This window comes from Tasmannia lanceolata, unplaced genomic scaffold, assembly GCF_043159265.1.
Source record: "Tasmannia lanceolata isolate RefF3 unplaced genomic scaffold, GAP_Taslan_0.1 ptg000005l, whole genome shotgun sequence".
In the NCBI taxonomy this organism is placed as follows: Eukaryota; Viridiplantae; Streptophyta; class Magnoliopsida; order Canellales; family Winteraceae; genus Tasmannia; species Tasmannia lanceolata.
In genome coordinates, this window is record NW_027518682.1 from 17,378,069 (window position 1) to 17,401,541 (window position 23,473).

Genomic DNA, 23,473 nt, shown 5'->3' on the forward strand with positions numbered 1-23,473 from the left:
TAGAGACAAGGAGCATTTTGATCATTTTTTGAGAAACTATAAAAGACAAAAAACAAAACAAAGGGGCTAAAATGGCTAATGAAGGGCGGAAATATCATCTTCCTTCACCAAACAGAAAAATCTTTAAAAATGATCTCATTTTTGTTAAGGAAAATGATCATGCATACCAGATAGGGTAATAAAGAAGCATTAGTACTACCATTTTGATATCATCGACCCAACAATACCTAAAAAGGAATTGATAAATTATGGCTCTTATAAGAACATTCCCTTCAAATAATGGTGTTCACAACTGCTTTGAAATAGAAAAGAATGAAGACAAACACACATACATACATACAGCAGAATGATGGGGCAGTTAAAACATCACTCAAGAAGCTTATTACAGGTGCCAACACATACTGCTGCGGCGAGATGCCAAGCTGCATGTAGGTATGGAGTGTTGGGGAAGATATCATCCGCGATAAAGAGTGCACCTCCCAACAAGGATGACATTGTATGCAAGTTGTGGGCCATCCTCAGCTCTGGTTTCGTCAATGCTCTTCTTGCGAATGCTATCTGGAAGAACACAATAAGAGCAACAGAACAGCGAAAGGTTAAAACATGTTTACATGGCCAAATCTCTTTTCTATAGAGGCAACCAACTAACATAGCAGAAGCAACAACAAGCCATTGGGGGGGCACCATGGCATTGCCCTCACATGGAAAATGAGCAATATAAGTTATGAAGCGAAGCACCACATCATCCATCAACATTTTTATTTTTGTTATAATTTTGAGCTTAACTATATTCGTGCGTTAGTGTGATTGAAGTCAAAACAATATCTCATGAGAACTTTTGGAACTCATAACCACAAATATAGAGAAAATTTACGGTTGGCAACATGAAGAGAATGGAAAGAAAGGTAGAGAAATTTCTTAGACAGACAAAATAAGATTACTAGGACGTCACACTACTGGATCCTAGGGTATCACATTTCTAGGCTTGATCAGGGCATCACACCAAGATCGATGGAGAGAATTCTCTTCTAAAGTTGCAGAAGCAAGGTTCTTTTCACATAAACCTAAACTCTACAAAGTTTCCCCGTGATTCTTGAGACTTCCCTACGACTCACTTAAATGAAACTCTTCACTTAAACATAAACTCTTGAAAGTTCTCACACGAGAGAACCAATGAAGATAAAAACCCAAATCAAACCCTAGAAAAATAAGAACTCCCCACTTAAAACAAGTCGTGGGGATGATGGGACCCATCTTTTATTATGAAATCAGTTAAGTGACTTAAAGTAAATTAAAAAGAGAAGGACCCGAATAATTCTATAGACTCTAAGTGACTTAAATGAAACTCTATCACCATCTAACTCCCAAATAGGCCTCATCCTATCTTCAAATTTCTAAAGGGAAACCTGGGATTCACTATTGTTATTCTGCACTCTGGAAATGACTGTTTTTCCCTTTCTTGCCCCTTCCGCTGTATGTTTTGATATGATTCCAATCAAAATGGATTTGATGCAGGACAATACCTAGAATAGAGAAAATCCTACGCTCCTAAGTCCTAATGGGATTAAGACTTTAGGACAATTTAGGGCTTAAGCGGAAAACTAAAAGAACACTTAACAACTAACCTAGGGCTGAATTAACACCTAATTAATCTATGGATAGCAGCAAAATTGAGACTTAAATAGCATAAATAATTGTAAAGATCGTAATTAAGCATGAACTAAACCTTATACAAATCAATCAAAGCGATAAGGATTCGTAAGATGAATTGATAATAGAAAGATTAGTCTGAAACTAGACCTACGCATGCAATCGATTAAAAGAACTAAAAGATAATGTAAGACCTATCAATTAGATGCAACAAAAGCACGAGAAATTAATAATAATCAATGAAGAAAAACAAAACAAAAATGTCCAGCAGCAGGAATTGGGTCAAAACAGTCTAGATTTAGGCTGTAGGGTATTTTGGTAATTTCTGCAAATCTGGAAATTGAAGGAAACTGCTGTCCAGATCTTAGGTTAGGGTTTAGGTAGGTAAAAGAAAGGTAATTCTAGGGTTTAGGCTACGGATCTTTAAAAAGGATTTTCGGGCTTGAAAATGGTGCGAATTTTCAATTGGCTGTAAAAAAGGGGTTTAAAGCTATGGATCTTGGATGCTTTGGTTGAGGTTTAGTCCTAAATAAAGTCCGTCAAAGTTTCAAGATCAAATCTTAAACAATGTAGGAGATATTTGGATTTTGGGTTTTTGTATTTTAGGGTTCAAGAACAAAGAAAATAGAAAATTTGATTTACTAACATTCTTTGTGCTGATTTGATTGAAGAAATAGAAGAGAGGAGATGAGAGAGAGGATAGTTCCAAACCACCAAGAGGAGAAGAGAAGAAGAAGTCCAAGCCACAATAGCTCTCACAAAAGAAAATATCTATTCTATTCAATATTCAAAGTCTCTTACATTACTTTCATAAGACGTATTTATAAGAAAAGAAACCTAGAAGATAACCTAAGTTAAAAACTAATCTCAACCATTCATCTAATCTAAAGCAAAGCTAAATAAAGATAAAACTTACCTTTCTAATAATACCAAAAACACATCAAACAATTTGATGCCTAAAAAGTAGGCTACAACTAAAATGACGAAAATAAAAAATAAATAGTAAAAAAAACAACTACAAGAAAAACGTCAACATAGAGTGGACGCCATGTGGCATGTGGCACATCACATGTGGTATATGTAGCATGTGTGAACGTCCATCTCTCATGCAAAAATAGTCTTTCTCCTTCGCACAATTTTTTCTTTGCCTGTAAACTTTAAATCCTCCTCCTTCGTTGATGTCCCTATCAGGATTGTTGTAATTTTCAAAATCACAGCTTAATATATACCTAGAAAAAATTATTTTGAGAGACTATTATAAGTCGCAATCAGTTTCTACATCAACTGGGCATCAATATCAGCATGTTTTCTGCAGCGGCATGTTGCATGCTCCGAACTTCTTTTGCAAATCAGTTTCATCTATCTGAAAGTCCATCTGATCTTCCTAATCAACCATAAATAATAATAACAATAATAATAATAATAAATTATTTTTATGTCATATTCCTTCTTTAAGCCTTTGTATTTTAGATAAGTAAGTTTTGTTACTTGAGTTACTCTCACCTTAGGTGTACCCTCTGCCTTATCAGCCCAGACTATTCTCCCATATTTTGAGAGATTCCACCATAAATTAAAGTCAGTTTCTACATCAAATCGGTATCCATATCAACTGGGATTGAAGAGATTCATACGTGTGATGAATCTCCTTATCTGTCATGAAAATTCCGAAGTTGCAAGACTCTTTAATTTCCACCATCATTTGTCCCAACTAGTTCCTCTGAATTCCCATGGCACTCACCATTGCTAGTTTTGGTAAGGATCCATCAGCATCTGCTATGTTCCTTTACACCTTGTTTCCAACTTGCACCAATTCTCTCCTGAAGAATTTTTTTGTCAACTCCAACGCCATAGAACATGGAGAAGAAGAGTTCTTGTCATAATCAAGCTAGTGCTAACCAAGCCTTTTTTTTTATTGGTTTAGGTTGTCCATGCAGGTCTATCTATAATACAACAATTCAAAGATTAAAAAGATCCGTCCTATCCAATCTTAAAAATTCATGCAAATCCAGCCCACAATATCCCAACTAATCTGAATTGGGATTGAACCTTCAACATCAAGGTTGGAGAACAAATCCTTGACCAATTAAGCTAAAGCCTTGCAAAAGAACATAGTCTGGAATGATAAGGAGGAAAGTAGGAAGTAGGTGATCTGCTGATCAAGACAAATAAAGGAGCCTCAAACAGGGTGTTTTAACAGATTATACTCGTGTGGTAAAAAGATTATACATATTTTGTAAAATACGAGTAAAAAGTTTCCTCATTTACCAACGCATGGAAACCTTTTTGTTTGCACTTTGCTAGTTACCTATATCTGGCAAAGATGCCCAAGACTCCAACCAGTGGCCCTGGAAAGCTCCCTAAATCTATTTGTAGATTCCATTTCGTTTGCCATTTCGTTTTGGTCAGTGAAACGGAAAGTTTCGGTGTTTCATTTTGGAAAAGATGCTACGATTGGAGACTTTTTTTTAATAGTAAAAAAATTTAAAAAAAAAATCCAAAAAATGAGGTCTTAGATGAGTAGAAGGAATAGGGTAGAAGTGGTAGAGATGAGTAGAGGGAATTGAGTAGAAGAAGTGAGATGAGTAGGGATGAGTAGAACTTAGAAGAACTTGAGAGAAAAAGGTTGGGTTGTTGAAGAAGTGAAAAAAATGGGGGCTTAGATAGGTTCATATAGGTTTTTCTTGTTTGGGGAGACAAAAGGACGGAAAATACCTTTCAAACGGCTATAAAATGGTAAAAGGGCTAAAAATAAGGGTAAATTAATAAAAAAACAGAAATATAGCAGTTGGTGGCACTTCCATAATTTTTTCAAAAAAAAATACCGTGCTCCAGCCAAACCTAGGCATGGTTGGAACACAACGGAACACATTGGAAACGATCGAAACAAGGTGAAATCCTCGGTGAAATGAAAAACTGGGGATTTCTGTTCCATTTTCCAGACTGGAACAGAACTTTTTGTCCGTTCCAGTGGGAACGAAACGGAATTCACAACTAAGACTCATCCTGAATATTGCAGCACTGACCGTTGCTCTCTTGAGTGTCAATTGAGCATCTAAGTGGCGGGATTGAATAACTAGATCGAACCAGAGTTCACACTGCCCCCCTTCTTTACGGCTTTTCTCTAGTCATACTTAGTTATGGTTACTGACAGACAAAAATAGAAGTTAGCACTTAGTTACAAAAGCAGATGGAGCAGGAAGTACACATAAATTATGCCATTAAAAGTTTGGCATCACCTATAAATCGTACCATGCTGGAGTAGGAGGGGTATTCTAAGAAGATGCTTCCAGTAACTATAGCACATTGCAGGTTCCAGCTTAATGCCCATTCGCCCCTCATCAAACAACCACAATTAAAAAAGGGCCCCTCTAAAGGTTCAACCAGTCTACATGTAATAAAAGCTATCCTAAAATGCAAGTAAGTCTTGACATGGGGTCAGCAACATTATCATGGAGGGAATTTGCCCACCCAAAAAGAAGATGCAAAGATAAAGATAAGGGAGAAGTTGACGGGATTTAAACATGATATTTGTTCAGTTGGGGCCAAGATTCAGAGATAGAACTGCGAACAAACACGGAAGTGATGTTTTTGGTTATGAATTTCCACATATACAAGATTATATCAAAGGTAAACTTTCCAGCTTTTTCCGTACTGTGATGATTCACGTTATAATTGTGAAAGCATAATGAAAAATGTCCTAAATTCTCCAGTACTTGAAAAACACAAAATTATGGCGAAGAAAATCAGTGCAATAAAAAAATGGCGAAATATTGGCATGGAATTACCTCCATCATGCCAGTGTGGACAGCCGAAACCATTAATGGCTGAAACGGAAGACAGAATGCAGAAGCTGCCATTAGCAACTTTGGATTTTCATTCCTGAGCGCTCTCGAAAGGCACTGTAGAGAAATATTCAGATATCAATATAACCATTAATATTTATATGCAGTCGGAGGGTGCAAGAGCAGTTGTCAGAGCATAAATAAACCGATTCGAGGAAGAGGGAAGAAAATGATCTTAAATATGATCAAATAACCTTGGATATGATGCATCATTATCTATTAGATTCACAAATAATCTAAAATAGTCTTAGTGCATTGTGGGATTATCATTATTAAAAAACAGACGCATTGCAAATTATCGGTGTGTTCAATTTCTCCACCTATAGATTAGCAGCTTCAAGCCGGATACATTTCCATTTCAAACATTAACACTTTACATGCCTCCACATATATCTACTCCCCTATTAGTTCCAGCATGTTGTGTGTAGGAGCAGGAACATTTTACACACACCCTCATATGATGGACAAGCTGAAATGTGACTATTATTGGGCGTCATATAAGGGAGACTTGTTGAAACATTGTTGGTCACCCGGTAAAGTTTAACCGAAACGGAGCTGCCAGACAAAGGTCACTGTAGCAGCTTCATCTAATTCTTCATCAGTTAGTGCTGGTCGGACTTTTGGATTGCTAGTGTCAATGCCTACTGATAGTGCTGGCGTTTATTTGGATGTAGTATCTTCACTCTAGGATGAGATGGTATGCATTTGTCACTTCCTTTTTCAACATGATGGTGTCTTGGCTTCTCCTTTGCGCTTTCAGGTATGCAAGCTTCATTCTAGATTTAAAGGAAAATCTAAAGACCCGCTATCCATCTACTTAATAAGCATCTCCCTAACAGTTTCTTGGGTGAGTTGTATCCCATGTTTTGCTCTCTACTCGGGACCAGAGATCCGACTATGTAGGAGAGAATTATGTGGAATAGTGGAGAGGAAGGAGAAAGTCACCCCTAAATGGGGCCCTCCTGATCCAGGTTGGCTAAAACTAAACTTTGACGGCTCTAGCATTGGGAATCCCGGTCCAGCAGGAATTGGAGGTCTTTTAAGAGAAGGGCTGGCGTCACAAGATGGGCATTCTACAGCCCTATTGGGTTTAAAGACTCGAATGAGGCGGAAGTTTAGTAGTTAGAGTTTTAGTGTTCTTTAGCTCTTCAGACTGGTAGTTAGGGTTTTAGTGTTAGCACATGCCGAGTAAATTTATGGCATATCTTTTTAGACATAGTGTTTTGCTTCTTGAGCTATTTGCAACAGTTTCTTCATTGAGTCTACAACGTGATATTTGTTAGTAATCTAAATATTGTAGATCTATTTTCCATTGCGTAGTAAAAGTTCTTTTACTTTTCACATTGTGGGCACTAACGTGTAGGGTTCATCCCCAACTGTTGTTATGGGTGGCTATCACTATTTTATTTTACTGTGGATGATTAATCCTGATGCAGTTGGCTATAGTTGATGTGCTTGCAAGGTGGGTTTCATGAGGGAGATTGTAGCTTTACACCTCCCTAATCTCAGGCCATAGCCAGATGAGTATGGAACTATGGATTGCCTATAATTGAGTACAACATCAAGGGCAAAGTAGAGAGGAGGATGAGGGAGAGAGATTTCTAGAGTTTTTCTCTAAAACTAAAGAGCTTTCCTCAAATTGGAATGAAATCTTATGCAGCTTTTATAGTAATTGGCACTCTAAGTCCCGATATCCAATCAAAGTAACTTTTAGTAATCTCAAACTACCGCTAAATCTATAAAATTTGGTTATGACTAAACACTCGCTTTTCGTGTAAGAATTACAAGTATGACATCAATGAACAAATAAATGATTTTAGCGCTACAATGTTTTTATAAAGATGCGAGAAGCATCTTGTCCTCTTTTATTTAAATATTTAAAGGGCTGTCAGTAGAATATTACCATTCTAAAAAAGCTCTTACAAGCCGTTAAATACTAAACGACAAGATTGATCGCGCAACTTTATCAAAACAAATGAGTGCTGAAATCATTTCCCTAAATATATTGTAGTAACTATTTACAAGAATACATTGGTTTCCCAAGTATTGATATGTAATCTCACATGAGCCGATTCAAATGTCGGTTTTGGTATGGACTTTGGTCCAACAGAAGTGGAAATATTTCATGAAACTCTATAAAAATCCATGACAATGCATTGATAATCATGCAAGTCCATGGAAACAATGGAAATTTAAGATAAAACTTGAGTAAATGCTAAAATAAGCATAAATACACAGCTAGAAACCATCACATAAGATAACGATCCATAGTAGTTCAACAAGAAAATCAAATACCTATAAGGTTCATTCTAAACATCGATATTTCCATGTTTAGAAATTGATGGTCATGTTGTTTCTTTTACTTTTCAACTTAACTCATCTTATCAATCGAATGATATATGGTTTTTTTTTTTGGTTATGTGGGTGCACCGCAAAGAATCAAACTTTGGATTTTTGTCCAAACTTCGACTTCGGCTACCATAGAAGTCAACACATGTCAGCAGAAGTTTAAAACCACAACCATCGTTGTTGTGAGATTCTTCTCCAGCCTCCCTGCGATTTTCGTTAACAGGCTACACTTTTCCAACTATTTGTTACCATGAAAGCACCTGTCCTTAGGGATTTTCCTCTCATGTAAAGTAAATCCCATGGAGGTTTGCACTGTCCAGCCAGTCAATGACCATGGAAGAGCCTCCTCCTGTGTCATTTTTTTCACAAGAGAACGAACCAATGAGGTTTTTGGTGTTTAACATATTAGCTAAGAAGCTGGTAGTTTAGAAGATTTGTGTTGCAGAAGCAGCATTAGTATCAAAATAAATGTCATCCTTATCAGGTTCTACCTTCAAAGAGCAGAATTTAATGGTTCAACCTGCTAAGAATCTTATTCAGGTTCATTATCACTATAAAAAATATAATGATCTGGGCTTGGAAAGTTATTTACTTTGTCAAAGGTAAGTTGCTTGATGAGACTGCTTTGGGCAAGCTCTGCCCCCAGTAACTTTCTCTTTCTTGATTTTATCAAATTTTTCATTATTTCTAAGAAAGAAAAATAGATAAAGGGGAAAAGCTAGTTCCAGGAATCTCAAATGTTTAAAAAAAAAAAAAACTTACAACTGTTGTTGTGGCTATCATTGTATAATCAGCCCATCGCAGATACTTTCTGACTTCTCCTCTAGAAATGTGGTATAAACTTGAGGCAACCCCAACTCCGATTAATGAATTAGCATAGAGTGCACTATTCATATTCTTCCTATAGCCTCAATAAAAACAAGGGATTAGACATAGTGAAGGGAAGACAAATATAACCCTGACGTAACCAATACCATCTAATTCAAAAACTTACCGTGGGGTCTGAATGCCAAGAACAATAAAGGGCAGTGAAGTCAGCACATTAACAATGGTTTCTGAAACGTTGTGATCCCCTAAAAGAAGAAAAACATGCAAAAATAAATTATTAATTGCTATATATATTTTTAGATTTACCCGGCTAAAATGAGGATGCACCAAGCAAAAGCACCGTTCATCTTAAAGTACCTTGGAGGTTACAGTGGATGGGCCTCAGGCATGCTGGTCTCTGCTGCCATATTCGTCTGCAAACTTTCGAGTAAGCATCAAATCCATGCTAGGGAAAAAATCGTATAATCTCTTGGGACTCCATTAGAAAAAAAATCTCTTGGGACTCACCGCATTAATAATCTCTGGTTTGCACCATTAGCCTCTGAATCTTCACAGGTTGAAAGATGGAAATCTCCATGCTGAGGAATATCTTGTACTGAGAAAGGTGAATGAGGCAGCAGCTGCACTCCATGAACCCCCTCTAGAGCTCTAGACGAGCTTGAGTTATGCTGGGGGCTCATAAACAAATTCCCAATAATTCCAGTAGATTGATTGCAAGCAAGCACTTCTGACATCAAGTGAAAGATGTGTTGCATTTGCAATCGAATCTACGAAATATCGCTGTGCCAACATACAGAGAGATTGTTATTATCAAGGTTTTAAATTTCAACCGAAATCTGAAATTTTGGTTACAAAATTTCGACCGAAATTTCGATTTTGGAATTTAGATTTCGAAATTTCGTTTTCCGCGAAATTTCGGTCTGAAATTTACAGAATATCACCAAAAAATGTGGTTTTGATTCGTAATTTAATATTTCCCAAATTTCGGCCAAAATTTTGGAAGAAATTTTCTACGTGATAAAATATTACTTGATTTCGTAAGATTTCGTCCAAAATTTCGAAATTTCGGCTAAAATTTCGGTTGCGGTGAGGACCGAAACGCATTCCGAAACCGAAATTTGAAAGCATGGTTGTTATCACAATTGCATGCTACAACGTCAGAATGAAGACCAATAGCACATGGTATCTTAATCAATTCCCGAACGGGAAAATTCAAACAGAACAAGAGAAGAGTCTCTGCCATGTATTGCAGCCAGAGAATAAAAACTCAGCATGTAGGAAATTCCTTAGTCACAAACACAAAAAGACAAGCATAACCGCAAATTCATACTACTGTTGCTAGAATGTAGAATGAAACACCATTCTTCAACACATGCATAAAACAATTATACAAACTATTCAACTTCCACTGTCTTGGGCTTCTTTGCCTCTTGAGTAGTCAGGAACTCTTATTTTCTTAATGCCTCAGACTAACATTATCCGACCATTTGAGTCCAAATCTAATATTCGTAAGTTAATCATGCATTTTTGTAAAAATTTCTACGATAATAAAAAATATTATGTTTAAATATATAAATCAAGAGTTATGAACCAAGACGTTATGAAAATTTGGCAATTCCATAAATTCTACTAGAATGAGGCAATGAGCTAGATAAACGATAAACTAAAATTTTGTTGCATTATGAAATAGAAAGGTGGAATTCAAATGTGCTATAAAATAGGAAAAATTGATTTAATATTCTACCGACAACGTTTCCTTATCTTTTAAGAAATGGTTGGGAAAGAGATAGAAGCATGATTTTTCAAAGAGCAGTTACAATTACCCAGAAGGTGTTTTCTAAATCCCAGTAACTATGATTACAATTAGACAAGTTACTCGTTTTGTAGAAATGTGGTGGCCTATGACCACCCGCTGATGGTAAATCTACGTTGGGCATGATAAGTTTAGAAGGTTTCTGCTTTGGTTGATTGCTGCTATTAATTAGAAAATAAAGTCACTAGGTTGCTCCTATTAATTAGGAGAAAAAAGTTAGTAGGTTGCTACTAGGATTGATTTTTGCTATTAATTAGGAGTGCTCTTATTTAGGAGGTCAAGGACATGGACAGACTTTCCTATTTGGTAGGATTGTTTCCTGTTTTATTGGCAGCTAGGGAGTCCTCTATAAGTCTATATATGGCTTGATTGTAAGTGAAAGAAGATTATTGAATGAAGAATTTTATCCCATAAATTGTATTTTTGAACATGAAGGAAGATGGACCTTTCCTTCGAAGTGGGTCAAGAGGCCGATCTTCCCTCTAAGAAGATCAATCACGTTGCGAACCGATTTGGGTTTGAAACATTTGGCGTTAGAGTGGCACAATCCGACATCGTGCTTCTATGAATGCCAAGTTCAACAAGATGGCATTATCGCTTGGCGTGAAGTTAAAAGAACCTCCATGTCTGCAGAAGCTAATGGAAGAGTTCAATGAGAGCACCGTCGAGAAGGTTTGCACAATAAAAAAAAGATCATCTCCTCAAACAGTCATCGCTTATCTCCAACCTTGAGGACAAGGTAGATTTCAAGATGGGTGGAATGCTACGTGCATGGGAAGATGCCACTTAAGGTGTAAGATGGGAGTTATGTTGGGCACAATAAGTTTAGAAGGCTGTTGCTTTGGTTGATTGTTGCGATTAATTAGGAGAATAAAGTTAGTAGGTTGCTCCTATTAATTAGGAGAATAAAATTAGTAGGTTGCTACTAGAATTGATTGTTGCTATTAATTAGGAGTGCTCTTATCTAGAAAGTCAAGGATGCTCTTATCTAGAAAGTCAAGGACATGAAAAGACTTTCCTATTTGGTAGGATTGTTTCTTATTTTATTGGTAGCTAGAGAGTCCTCTATATATTGCTTGATTCTAATTGAAATAAGCTTATTGAATGAAGAAATGTATCCCCAAAATTATGTCTTTGCACATGAAGAAGGATTGACCCTTCCCTCAAAGTGGGTCAAGAGGCTGATCTTCCCTCTAAGATGATCAATCATGCTGTGAACCGATTTGGGTTCGTAACAAAACCCAAGAGGAAAACAAAAAGAATACAGACCCAGGTTATTGACATGGAGAACTCCTTGAAACAGGATGATGCTCTTCGCAAAATTGAAGACAACACTATTCTCAATGAAGCAAGAATGAGCAAAAGGAGAAGAGCAGATGGAAACTAATGAGATACAAAGTACAAGCTCTTTGGTGAAGGGTTTTTTACTTCAAACAAGATATAAAAGAAAATTGTTGAGAAAATCCGTCGGGCAAAAAAATCTGATCGTCCGCAAATTAAACGGAAAAGTAAAATAGCAAGCCAAGCCACAAGATGAACACCGAGATTTTACGTGGTTTGGCCAAGCCTACTCCACCGGTGAGAAACACGATCTTCCACTATGAGAAAAACAAAATACAATGATTACAATGGATTAATCACAAACCCACAAACCCGCAACCTTTTCCTTGCTGCTCAAACCCAAGATCGTACACCGAGAGAAACCCAAGAATAACCCAAGAAGAAAACCCATGAGAAAGCTCCAAGAGGAACCCAAGAAAATACCCAAACAGAAACCCTCTCTCTCTCTCTCTCTCTCTCTCTCTCTCTCTCTCTCGTTTACCACAGCCCAAAAGATAAAACAATTCTCTTTTTATGTGCTTTGGGTTTCCAAACCCTAAAATAGGAATTTCCTATTTGCCTTCCCACCACATATGAGAAATAAGGCAACTTTCCAACAATTAAGAAATAAATGCAGCTAATACTTTGATTTGATTCCTGAAAAATGCAGCCGGTTATTTGCACTTGGAAAGCTCTCAACTCTATCAACTAATATGATTAAAGAATGGCCGGAACTTGTGAGAGTGAAAAATCTGTTTTTCACAAACTAATCTCTAATCCAAACCCTATCAAGGAAATTCCGAATTCCTGGCAAACAAATTAGGAGAAAAAAAAATTGACACAAAACTGATATCGCCATGAAATCGAATTTATTCGAATTGATCACCTACTTATACACCAATCATCTTCAAACCATAATTTAAAGAAAAGATTAACACAATGGGCGAAGAATCAACAACTAAACGAACAAATTACACGAATCCGAACCAACTAAATCCTTCTCAGATGAGGTAATTAAGCTCTATAGTCAAACCAAACATGCCAAAGAAGCGTTTCTGTAAAGAAAAAGATGAAAACCCTAGAAGCATTTGTATCTGAGTGAGGAAGGGGTACCTGCTACTGCTAACGTGTGCTGGGGAGTAGCAGGTGATGCTTCTGCTGCTCCCATGCAAGAAACGAGAGGCAGCGAGAAGGTTTGTGAATATTGAGAAGATGGTTGGGCGGGGGAGAGACGTGAGTAGAGGGAGTCCAAAATAAAAAGGGTGTCTCTAACAAGTAATGACACTCCTATAATATGACGAGGAGATAATGATTCCGAAGAATCTTCGCCGATGCTCCTCTCGGATATTCGCACGAGTCTTTGCATATTCCACGCAAAAGGTCTAAAAAACGGAACACAGGACACGATTTCTCGTCAATATGTAGCCGATATGTCGACATATCTGGCGTACTTATCGTGGATTCTTATGAAAATATGAGCCGCTAGATGTATTAGGGGGCCCACTTGTTCAATGATCCAGACCAATTATTTAGTGCTTGCCATGAATGGGCATTGGATCAAAATCTAATTCTAGCACTACAATTTGTTACCGTTTAACTGGATGGGATGAAAGCAGAGAAGCAACGGCCTGTATTCAAAGCCACAGATTGGAGGGCTGAAATCATCCGATAGGATCAGATTTTGATACCTGTATCATCCATAACAAGGCATAACAAAAAATTATTAGAATATTGTAATGCGGAGCAACATCCACAGCAAATTCTCAGGGGTAAATGATTGCAGCGTAATTAGGCCACCCTGTTTTACTTTACCCTTAAATTAGTTTTAGTTGTTCTAATGTGTGTAAAATAAGATGTCAGAGTGGGGGAGAGGTATTTGTTTTTCAGTATGGTAAAAATACTCAGAACTTTTAAAATTAAAAAAAAAAACAAAATGACCAAACTTCCTTTACATCATAGAAAAATAACTAAAATACCCCTGTATCATAGAAAGTTGTCAAAGTACCTATCTATGAATGACCAAAATATCTCTATGTTATAAAAAACAAACAAATTAGGGATACTTTGGTCATTTTTTTCACCCCCAACCCCAACAACGCCCATCCTTGGATAATATACCCCCCCTTTAACGTGATTTGACTTCAAAAAACGTTATAGTCTGGGGTGATGATTTTTTCACCCCTCCTCTAGGATGATGCGCCCTCATTTAACGTGAACTGTAGGCAACTCTAATGGTTTTTGACGTCAAATCGTGTTACAAGGGGGCGCACCATCCTACTGGGGGGTGAAAAAACCATCGCCCTAAAGTATGCCCACAATTCACGTTAAAAGGAGGGGGTGTATTATCCTACAGAGGGCGCGAAAAATCATCTCCCTGAAAACAAAACTGAAAGCAAAGGGAAAACGAGCGAATAAATGTGTCGAAAAACATGTAACCAGGTGGGAAAAACAGGGGTGATGGTTAGATACTAACGACTAAAATCAAGAAAAAAACTGATAAACAGCTTGAAAAACTTGTCAGAACATATCAGGTCAATTAATATCTGATCGTTGGATGGTGTGGATGGTAGATTAGGTAGTTTAGATACATTAGATACATTAGGCAACTTGGTTGAATTAGGATATGATCCTTCCATGTTTATCTTTATCTTTACGTTATGGTCCCCTTTGTGTTCTTTGTGTTCTATATAGGCATAATTTAGGGCTGATTGCAATCAATCAAGATTAGTAGAATCTTATTATTTTACATGGTACCAGAGCCAGGCGATCGTACCATGTAAAATAAGTAAAATAGAAGATTTTCTATTGAATGGATGCTTACATTAATTACACTTGGTGCTTATATAAAACACTTTGAGATAAACATAGACACTAGATTAGAGATAAAGATGAGGATGAGTTTGACTACCTAATGAACTATAGTTGCCTAATCTAATAGCCAAACCATCCAACTGTCAGATCCGCTGATATATCTTCTACTCTAACAGAAACTGCCTGTGTAGAAAATACAACTCACTAGAAAACGAGGAGTATATACGAATCCGACGTTGGATGATGGTCGAGGTGATGGTGAGATGCTCGCGACCTCTTGGCAAAGATCGTGTAAATAGCTATGATAGCAACTTTGTTAGCCTATAATGGTTGTGTTTGGATGCCACATGAAATGGATCCTCAAGCAATTCCTAAGCAAAAAATGCACTTTTTGGATTACTTAGTGGTGTTTGTTTGCCAAAGTAACACTCAAATCCTTAGAGATTATCAGTCAAGAAACATAGTAATAATTGCATGTTCGGTGATGTGGCATCACTAGCATTTACATACCCAAACTGGAAGGGATTTCTCGGTAATCTCCCTCTCTCTCTCTCTCTCTCTCTCTCTCTCTCTCTCTCTCTAGCTCTCACTCTCCTGACTAATTTGCATCAAAACAGAATAAAGCACATGGCTTTACTAGGGATCACATGGCATCCAAAATCCTGGAGTCTAGAGAAACTTGTGGTTTACGTCATTTGGGTCTCACAAGAAATCATGTCCAATGACAGCCGGGAACAAAAAAGTCCTTAGTACAACAAGTAACAACCAAATAAGTAACTTTACCTCTAATAAAGGTAAAGAGATAAGAAACAACATACAAGGGGTTGGGCAGTAGCTCAATGGTTGAGTCGTTGTATCTCAACTGTGAGGTCGCGGGCTGATCCACGTCCTTATTTCTTCTTAATCTAATTCTTTATCATTCAAAAAAAGAAAATTATAATTCGCTGTCAGCACCTATGACATCTTTCTCTTCAGTCTCCTTCCCTTCTTGGCCCTCGTCATTGACTTCTTTCTCCCTTTTCTCCTGTCCTTCAAATTCAATTTGTTTTTCTTCATTGATTTCACTCTGCTTCCTTCGGAGAAACTCAACAAGGCCTCCAAGGGCAAGCTCAGGGTCATCGCTCTTCATGAGAATTTCGGCTACTTGTGCAGGGGTAACCTCCATCTCTTGTATAAGACCCTGTATTTCTTCAAAAAGGTTGTGGTCGTCGATGCCAAGGTAGTTGGATGCCAAGATTTTGAACCCGCAAGGGGTGCAGTAGGACATGTGGATGTGCATGTCCATGCGACCAGGCCGCAGCAGTGCAGGGTCGAGCCGATCCTTGTGATTGGTCGTAAAAATGATGATCCTCTCATCCCCACAACTTGACCATAACCCATCTATGAAGTTGAGAAAGCCCGAGAGGGTCACCTACATAAATTGACAAAAAAAAAACTGTAATGAAGCCCACCAAAACTATTTGAGAACTCAAATTGTGAGAGTAAAAATAACTCTGGTAAATCAAGACCAGTGTTTTGAAAGAGGAATGCAGGCTAAAATGCGGCCAAAGCAAATCCTAGTCGCCTTGACGCAGTGCGATTGAATACTCGGTTGATGAGGCTGAGTACTCAGTTGATGTGGTCATAACCATGGTTTAAAATTTCGGTTTCGGTAACTGTTTCGCACCTTCGGAAAACTGAAATTTCAGTCGAAATTTGGTAATAATTAAAAAAGAATATTTAATTCATTTCGAAATTTTGTAACATATATATTTTTTAAATAAAATTACAATTAACCCAAATTTCGGACCGAAATTCCAAAAATTCTGAAATTTGGTAATGGCCGAAATTCGGAATTTCGGCAAATTTCAGTTTCGGCCGAAATTTAAAACCATGGTCATAACTTTGCTGGATAGAGCATGGCCTGAGCCAATGAGCCAATAACGTGGCCAAGGTAAAAAGGGGTCCACTCTGGGAGTTTTGAAACTATGATCAAGACCTATTTACCCATTAACGTTAATGATGCCATAAGAAATGTGATGAGAATTTGATGGAAACCCATTTACGTGATCTGGATCCTTCATCCAACGGTTGATTACATAGATCTATACCCTACCACAAAACTAAAATGCCCTTTTTTCCAAAAGGGAATTTTCCACTCCTTTTATTTTTTTGGGATAATTACATTTACACCCCCTCTAGTTTCTCCACTTCAACCCCTATAGTTTAAAAAGTGACAAAGACATCCCCTCTAGTTTTGTTTTGTTTACGGTTTGCCCCCTCAGCTGAAGGTTCGTCCATAGGTTGAAGGGTTAGGATGATCCGATGGAAAATCAGCTCCATCGGATCGTCCTAACCCTTCAATCTATGGACGAACCTTCAGCTGAGGGGGCAAACCTTAAACAAAACGAAACTAGAGGGGATGTCTTCGTCACTTTTTAAACTATAGGGGTTGAAGTGGATGTGTCAGAAACTAGAGGGGGTGTAAATGTAATTATCCCTTTTTCTTTTTTTTAAATGGTTTTTCAAAAAAAAAAATTTGAAATGAATTTTCCACTCCTTTTGTACGTCTTTTCTTGAAAATGACTGCATTTCCACCTCTTTTGTTTGAGTTTCCATGGAAGTAAAAGTCATTTCTAAGAACTAGCAGAAGGGTTGGAAATGCTGAAATATGGGTACTCACCTGATTCTCTTGACGATTATATTGGTGTCCAATATCTACTACTCTTTGTTCTTTCCTATCTTGCAACTCAATAGTGCAATCAATATCCTCAACCACGAGTATTGATCTGTTTGCTGTGGCAAGCAACAATTTCTTGAGCGCCGAATTGCATCTAAGTTCTGTTAGCTCCAAGTCGTAGACATCGAAGTTCAGAAAATTTGCCATGGCGGCTATCAAACTCGATTTTCCAGTGCCCGGAGGCCCATATAACAAATACCCACGTTTCCAAGCTTTCCCTACTCTCCTGTAGAAATCCTTCCTTGTAACAAACCTCTCCAAGTCCTCCATCAAGGCTGTTTTGAGATCGGAATCCATCGCTAATGTCTTGAAGTTTGCCGGGTGATCGAGCGTTACTGATCTCCATGCATCTCCTAAGTTTCCATGATGCAAGCCCTCATATTGCACTGTATGGAGCTTCAGTGCCTTCTTTTCTTCATTTATGACCTTTGATTTGTCTAGTACATAAGAGAAGTAAGAACTCATCACCTTGTCTTTGTGTTTCCTATGAAAAGTGAGTTCGAACGATCGGACTTCTAGTCGCAGAGTTGAATTGTGATTGCCAAAGCCGTGCATAATTGTCTTTTGAGTCTCTTGACAGGCCAATCTCCATTTGAGTTGAATTCCTTCGAACACGTCGACTACCTCTTCACCTCTTTCCATGGTGACTTTGAAGCTCTTCTCTTTTGTGGATTTGCTTACTTTTACCCTTTGAGTTGATGGGGAAATCTTGGTACCTGTTGAAGTATAAATGATTAAAAAGCACTAACTTTAACCGCTTAAGCTTTTGGAGTAATTGATTGTTTCACATGGTATCAGAGCCATTGCCTCATGGCAGCTCTGACTTCAAAACCCAACAACTCCTTGATATTAAACATCCATGTGTACGGACAACCCAAAAAAGAGGGTCATACATGAGGGGAGTGATGAAGTATAAATGATTAAATAACACTATTCTAACAGCTTAAGCTTTTGGAGTAATTGGTTGCTTCACAGTACCTAAGTAGATTTCTGCGGCTTTATAGATGTGGTTGACGGAAAATTCATCAAATTCTTCAATGATGACCATGAACAGAGAAGAGAAACGATTGACAAAATGTCGGAAACTCGAGAAGAGAAAGACTCGAAGTTCGTGGGGAATGAAGTCATTGGCGATGGTGCGGACGAGCATTGCCGATGCCGCAAGTGAGGCGGCGGTGGATAGCACTGCTTTTGTCGAAACCATATTCTTCTCTGAAGCCTTCTTAGATTCGTATTTTCAAATGCAATGGGGTTGATGAGGTTTCAGTTGGTTTGGAGCCCCTTTTTTTTGGTGAAATGGAGCTGAAGATGCTTGGAGTATTCACTAGAACGGGATGGGTTGCTGGGTTTTCTCTTTGATTTTTGTGTTAAAAGGAAGAAATGGTGGTGAAGGTTGGGAGAATTTCTCTTGGTTTGTGGCCAAAGGAAAGTATGAAATTTATAGATGAAGATAAGACTGAGTAGAGAGAGCTACCCCCGTGAAGGTTAAGTTCAAGTATAGACTTTTGATGTTCAAGTCAAGTGTAGACTTTGACACTTGGCTATACAAAGCGCGTTTCTCTCTCCATTCCTATAGAACCTTGTGGTTTAAGTCGATTAGTAGAGACCAAAGTCTTTCAAGAACTCTATCGGAGCAAAAAAGTCTTTCAAGCAGATGACTTACAATAATTTAATTTCTCGCTGTGGCTTCTGGGAAGCATCTTTAGCGCTTAGATTTCGTTCAACCTTGATGGAAGGGAAATGTAGAGGCAAAAACCTGATGTAGTGGGAAATAGCCGCAGACCCGTGCAGATTACGAGTGGAAAACGAAAAAAGACAAAAAAAAATTATTGGAGAAAATACCAGGAAGAATAGCCTTGAATATACACTTAATAATCAGTTTTTCAAACCACACCTAACATTATTGTTTCTACCCATGACCACCTTAAGAAAATTGGGCATGTAATCGAAAGGCAACCCATTCAATCTCTGCTTGTCATGCCATCTAGAAAGACCATAGATCTCTCTCTCTCTCTCTCTCTCTCTCGTGTGGGGTCTGCTTGCATAGATGCTTTTGGCGTCTAATTCTTTAGTGGGTCTGCTTGCATAGGTGTTAGGTGTTGCTTGCCAATTTGTAAAGTGAAAGTCCAAAATTCAATTCTAGGGTAGTCAATTTCCGTCCTTAGAATTGGATTTCAAGAGATGGAGAAGGAGAGGGGAACCACCACTACTTTCTTGGGCTCTAATGCCTTTTTTGACACGACTCTACGTTTGGTTGCCGGAATTTTTTTGATTCTTGAGACTTTTTGGAATTTCCGCAGGGAACCCATGTTTGGTTGGTGGGCCCAAAATAATCCCAGGAACCAAAATGACCCTGCACGAAACCCCAGGAAGGAAAAAAAAACCTCCCAGGAACCAAAAATAAGATTGTAGAAGATTTTTTTTTCTTCCCAACAGTTCAATCAACCAAACAGTCCGGTCAACCAAACATGGGATTTTTATTTTACCGGGATACTTTCAGGGAGTTTTTTTTCCCACCAATCTCCCAAGAAGTCTTTTGTTCCACAAAAATCCCAAGAACCAAAAAAATTCCGACAACCAAACGGAGACGTGAAGCCAAAGTGATGGCTTTAATGAGGAACGACTAGGAAGTGATGGACAAGAATCTGATTAAATTCTTAGTAAAAGAACACAGATAAATGCCAGTGCGAAGAATATAGAATCAAAGAGAAATGCTCACCGAAGACAATGAATCCATTTCATCAAATCTACAATTCTTGGCCAGGAACTACAACTAATGAAAAGTGAGAAAAGTAATGTAAAGATAAACTAATACATGTTTGATTTTGGTTCTAAGACCTCTTCTTCAGAAACAGTCGCCCCTTTATATAGATCTTCTTGCAACCATCTGAAAGTGCTTCATATCTTTGGAAGGGAATTTGATACAAGTGCCAATTTCCATTTTGAATTTTAAACTTCAATCCGTTGATAGCAACTGTCACCCCTATCTCTTGGGAGAAGTGACCGTTGGTACATATCTGCTCTGGTTCGAACGGGCAAATCATCAATCAATAATTCAATCACACATGACCAATTACAAATTCAAAAATAGGTGTAAACAAGAGGCAGAACTTAAATCTCTAGAAAATGATTGTGCCAAAGCCATCAAATTTGAGGTCGAACCAGATTATTTTTGCAGAGAAATTTCGTGAACATCTATAGAAAATTGTGGCCTTTTTTTTCAAAACTATGATGCATAATAGAAAATTGTGGGCTTCTACTATTAATACACACAATAATACAAGCAGTAACTCAACATAAAAAAAAGTTAGCTTTTAAAAGATTTGCTGTTTGCTTACTGGCATCATATAATTCAGGAAACACTAGTTTTCTCGAAGGGTGCTATTCTATAATGTCTGTCCAGCAGGTCCCCCACTAACCCGAGCGAGCATTCAAATATCTGTCCCACATTCATTCGCAAAGCACAATTTGCATAGTCGGAAGGTTTTGTGGCTTGCCAAGATAAATCAGGTGAAAATTCTACGTAATTTGATCTTGGGATCGTTTGAAGATACTATGGGATTCATATATGAATTATATAGTATCCCATTGGTGAGAATTCAATTTTAGGATTTTGTGTTTGAGGAGCAACAGCTGATGCTCTCTTTGAACAAGGGTTCACTATCCACAGGGAATAATGATGTCCAAGTACAATTCTGGTCTTTTTAGACCTGGAACCGATGCAAACAGATTGTGTAAGTTACTGTAGTATGATACAGGCTTTCCTTCGGGTTCCATAGAACCTTCTGTAAGTAATTCTATGAGGGCAACAACTTCACCATGTTCCCGCTGAAGCAAAATTCTTATCAATATAATCTCTGCTGATCCCATACATCAAGGCAACTTCACGTTGGAATTGTGGGCATTGCAATATTCACACTGTTGAAGTATAAAGGATTAAATAACAGCAACCCTAACAGCTTAAGCTTTTGGAATAATTGGTTGTTTCACATGGTACCAGAGCTATTGCCTCACGGCAGGTCCTGGGGTTAAAAACCCAGCAACTCCGTGACATTAAAAATCCACATGGCCAACCCAAAAAAGAGGGGTCACACCCACACAAACCAACGGATCTCTTTTATCATTGTTTGAAATTTAAAGAATGATCAAAGTTCACCTATGTTGTAGGAGCTGATTGGAGGATGGTTCAACAGATAACACGATTCCATGTTCTGACAAGGATGATTCAGCAGCCATGTTGATCAGAGTTGCATGTGAATCGTGCGGGAGAATTGCTGATATCACTTACATCCTCCTGTTTGCTAGGTTGTGAACAACAAGGGATAGGATGTTCTTTTAATTTCGAATGATTAGATAGTTTTATTTTCTTATTAGTATTTTAATGTAATTTCAAAAAAATATAGATTTACTATATAGAAAAAGGTTATAATAGGTAACTTTGGTCAGGGGGTTCAAGTGATTTTCCTCAAAAAGAAAAAGACAGGCAAACCCTAAAATGAGGAGGTTGATGTAAGAGATTTTGCCTTTGCTTTTAACACAAAATTATCCTAAAGTTTTAAATGAAGGCTTTGACAGTTTCATGACAATGCAAATGTTAGCATGCTTATTTTTTCTTATTATATGCAAATGTTTGATAAGTCATTATGGGGAAATCTCATAATCTCCATTATTTCATGCATAATGCAACATGGCCCTTTTGGACTTATGGCTCGATTGGACCATTTCTTGCCTTGCTAGATTGGGAGGATCACTTTCCCGACCTCTATCAGCTAGTTGTTCCCAGACCAATCTCCGATCACTCCCTTTTGTGTCTAAGTACCTCACACTCACTTCAGGTTTGACAATGTTTGGCTCAAAGTCATGGGCTTAAAGAACTGTATTAAAGACAGGCTAAAGGATAGTGACAGCTCAAGGTTGGGAGGGCGATAAAATGGCCAAAGAACTCCAATTCCAAAAGGGAAAGATCAAAGATTGAAGATTTTCCTCTTTTGGGTCAATCGAGAAGATAAAAGGATGCCAGTGAAGCCAGACTCTCAATGTTTTAAAAGAGGAAATTGAAAGTAGTACCATTTCGAGAATGTCATTCTTCCAAAAGATAGCATCAGCTAGACATAGAAGGGGCTCCATCAGATATATTTTACATAATGATCGAATGATTGAGGATGTGAAGGGGATTGAATACGTTATCATCAATTACATTTATGCATTGGTAGGAATGGATGGTTCCCTGAATTGGAAGGGATTAGCTTTAAGTGGCTACCCCTAGAGGGCCAAGAACACTTGTAAATTTCGTTTCGAAATGGATGAAACGTTTCGGTTTCAGCCGAAAACCAGAACGAAATGACGAAAATTTTGTTTCATTCTGGATTTCGGCCGAAATTTACCTGAATTGACTGAAATTCACAGAAATTTGACAAAATTTACCGAAAAGTTTTGAACGAAATTGTCTGAAATTTCATTTCGATGGCCAAAACAAAATGGCCACCGAAACAAAATTTACAACTATGGGCCAAGCCAGTTTAGATAAGTTTGATGAAGAGGAAGTTAAAAGGGCGATTTTTTCCATGGACCACAAATGGCTTCACAATGGCATTCTTCCAAGACAAGTGGGATTGTGTCAAGGACACCATTATGAAAGTGCTTGAGGAGTTCCACAAGAGGAGCAAGCTCAACCACTGTCTTATGATTACCTTTATCTCCATAATTCCCAAGGTTGCGGGAGCCAAGGAGGTAAAAGAATTGAGATCCATTAGCCTCATCAACAGTATCTACAAAAAAGCTTCGCTTAAGAAAGTTATGGGTTTAATCATTTCTCCTTTTCAGGGGACTTTAACAGATTGTAGACAGTTTGGACAGCATCCTAATCACCAACGAATGTTATGAGACTTAGACAGAGATACAATCTCGGTAGTGATCCATAAGATTGATATGCAAGAGGCTTACAATTACATTGAGTGGCCCTTTGTGGATTATATCCTGGGTAAAGATGGGCTTTGGGTTGGCTTAGAGAAAGTGGATGAAGGAATGCATTTCTGATTAGACCTTTTCTATCATCATCAATGAGAACCCTTCCCCCCCCCCCCCCCCCCCCCTCTCACGAACACCCACAAAGGTTTCTTCCAAGTTTTGCCGGAAATTGCC

At 38.0% G+C, this 23,473-nt stretch overlaps 2 protein-coding genes across 2 annotated transcripts; both read right to left on the reverse strand.

Annotated features, from left to right (window-relative positions):
* Window positions 1-214: 214 nt before the first annotated feature.
* Window positions 215-13,075, reverse strand: LOC143877762 (uncharacterized). Its single transcript, XM_077379983.1, has 7 exons — window positions 12,916-13,075; window positions 9,177-9,449; window positions 9,027-9,082; window positions 8,836-8,914; window positions 8,604-8,742; window positions 5,436-5,549; window positions 215-558 (listed from the first exon to the last, which is right to left on the reverse strand). The coding sequence occupies exons 2-7, from the start codon at window positions 9,422-9,424 to the stop codon at window positions 367-369; spliced, it is 828 nt and encodes a 275-aa protein (XP_077236098.1). The 5' UTR covers window positions 9,425-9,449; window positions 12,916-13,075; the 3' UTR covers window positions 215-366.
* Window positions 13,076-15,330: 2,255 nt separating this feature from the next.
* Window positions 15,331-18,758, reverse strand: LOC143876741 (AAA-ATPase At3g50940-like). The gene is made up of 3 exons (XM_077378437.1): window positions 18,311-18,758; window positions 17,276-18,048; window positions 15,331-16,024 (listed from the first exon to the last, which is right to left on the reverse strand). The coding sequence occupies exons 1-3, from the start codon at window positions 18,534-18,536 to the stop codon at window positions 15,548-15,550; spliced, it is 1,476 nt and encodes a 491-aa protein (XP_077234552.1). The 5' UTR covers window positions 18,537-18,758; the 3' UTR covers window positions 15,331-15,547.
* Window positions 18,759-23,473: the final 4,715 nt, after the last annotated feature.

Coding starts and splice junctions, on each gene's coding strand:
- LOC143877762 (XM_077379983.1), bottom strand. CDS start 9,424: ATGCAACACATCTTTCACTTGATGTCAGAAGTGCTTGCTTGCAATCAA. Junction 5,550..8,603: donor TGATAGCCACAACAACAGTT/GTAAGTTTTTTT, acceptor ATTTCTCTACAG/TGCCTTTCGAGAGCGCTCAG. Junction 559..5,435: donor TCCACACTGGCATGATGGAG/GTAATTCCATGC, acceptor GTGTTCTTCCAG/ATAGCATTCGCAAGAAGAGC.
- LOC143876741 (XM_077378437.1), bottom strand. CDS start 18,536: ATGGTTTCGACAAAAGCAGTGCTATCCACCGCCGCCTCACTTGCGGCA. Junction 18,049..18,310: donor AGCCGCAGAAATCTACTTAG/GTACTGTGAAGC, acceptor ATACTTCAACAG/GTACCAAGATTTCCCCATCA. Junction 16,025..17,275: donor ATAATCGTCAAGAGAATCAG/GTGAGTACCCAT, acceptor CAATTTATGTAG/GTGACCCTCTCGGGCTTTCT.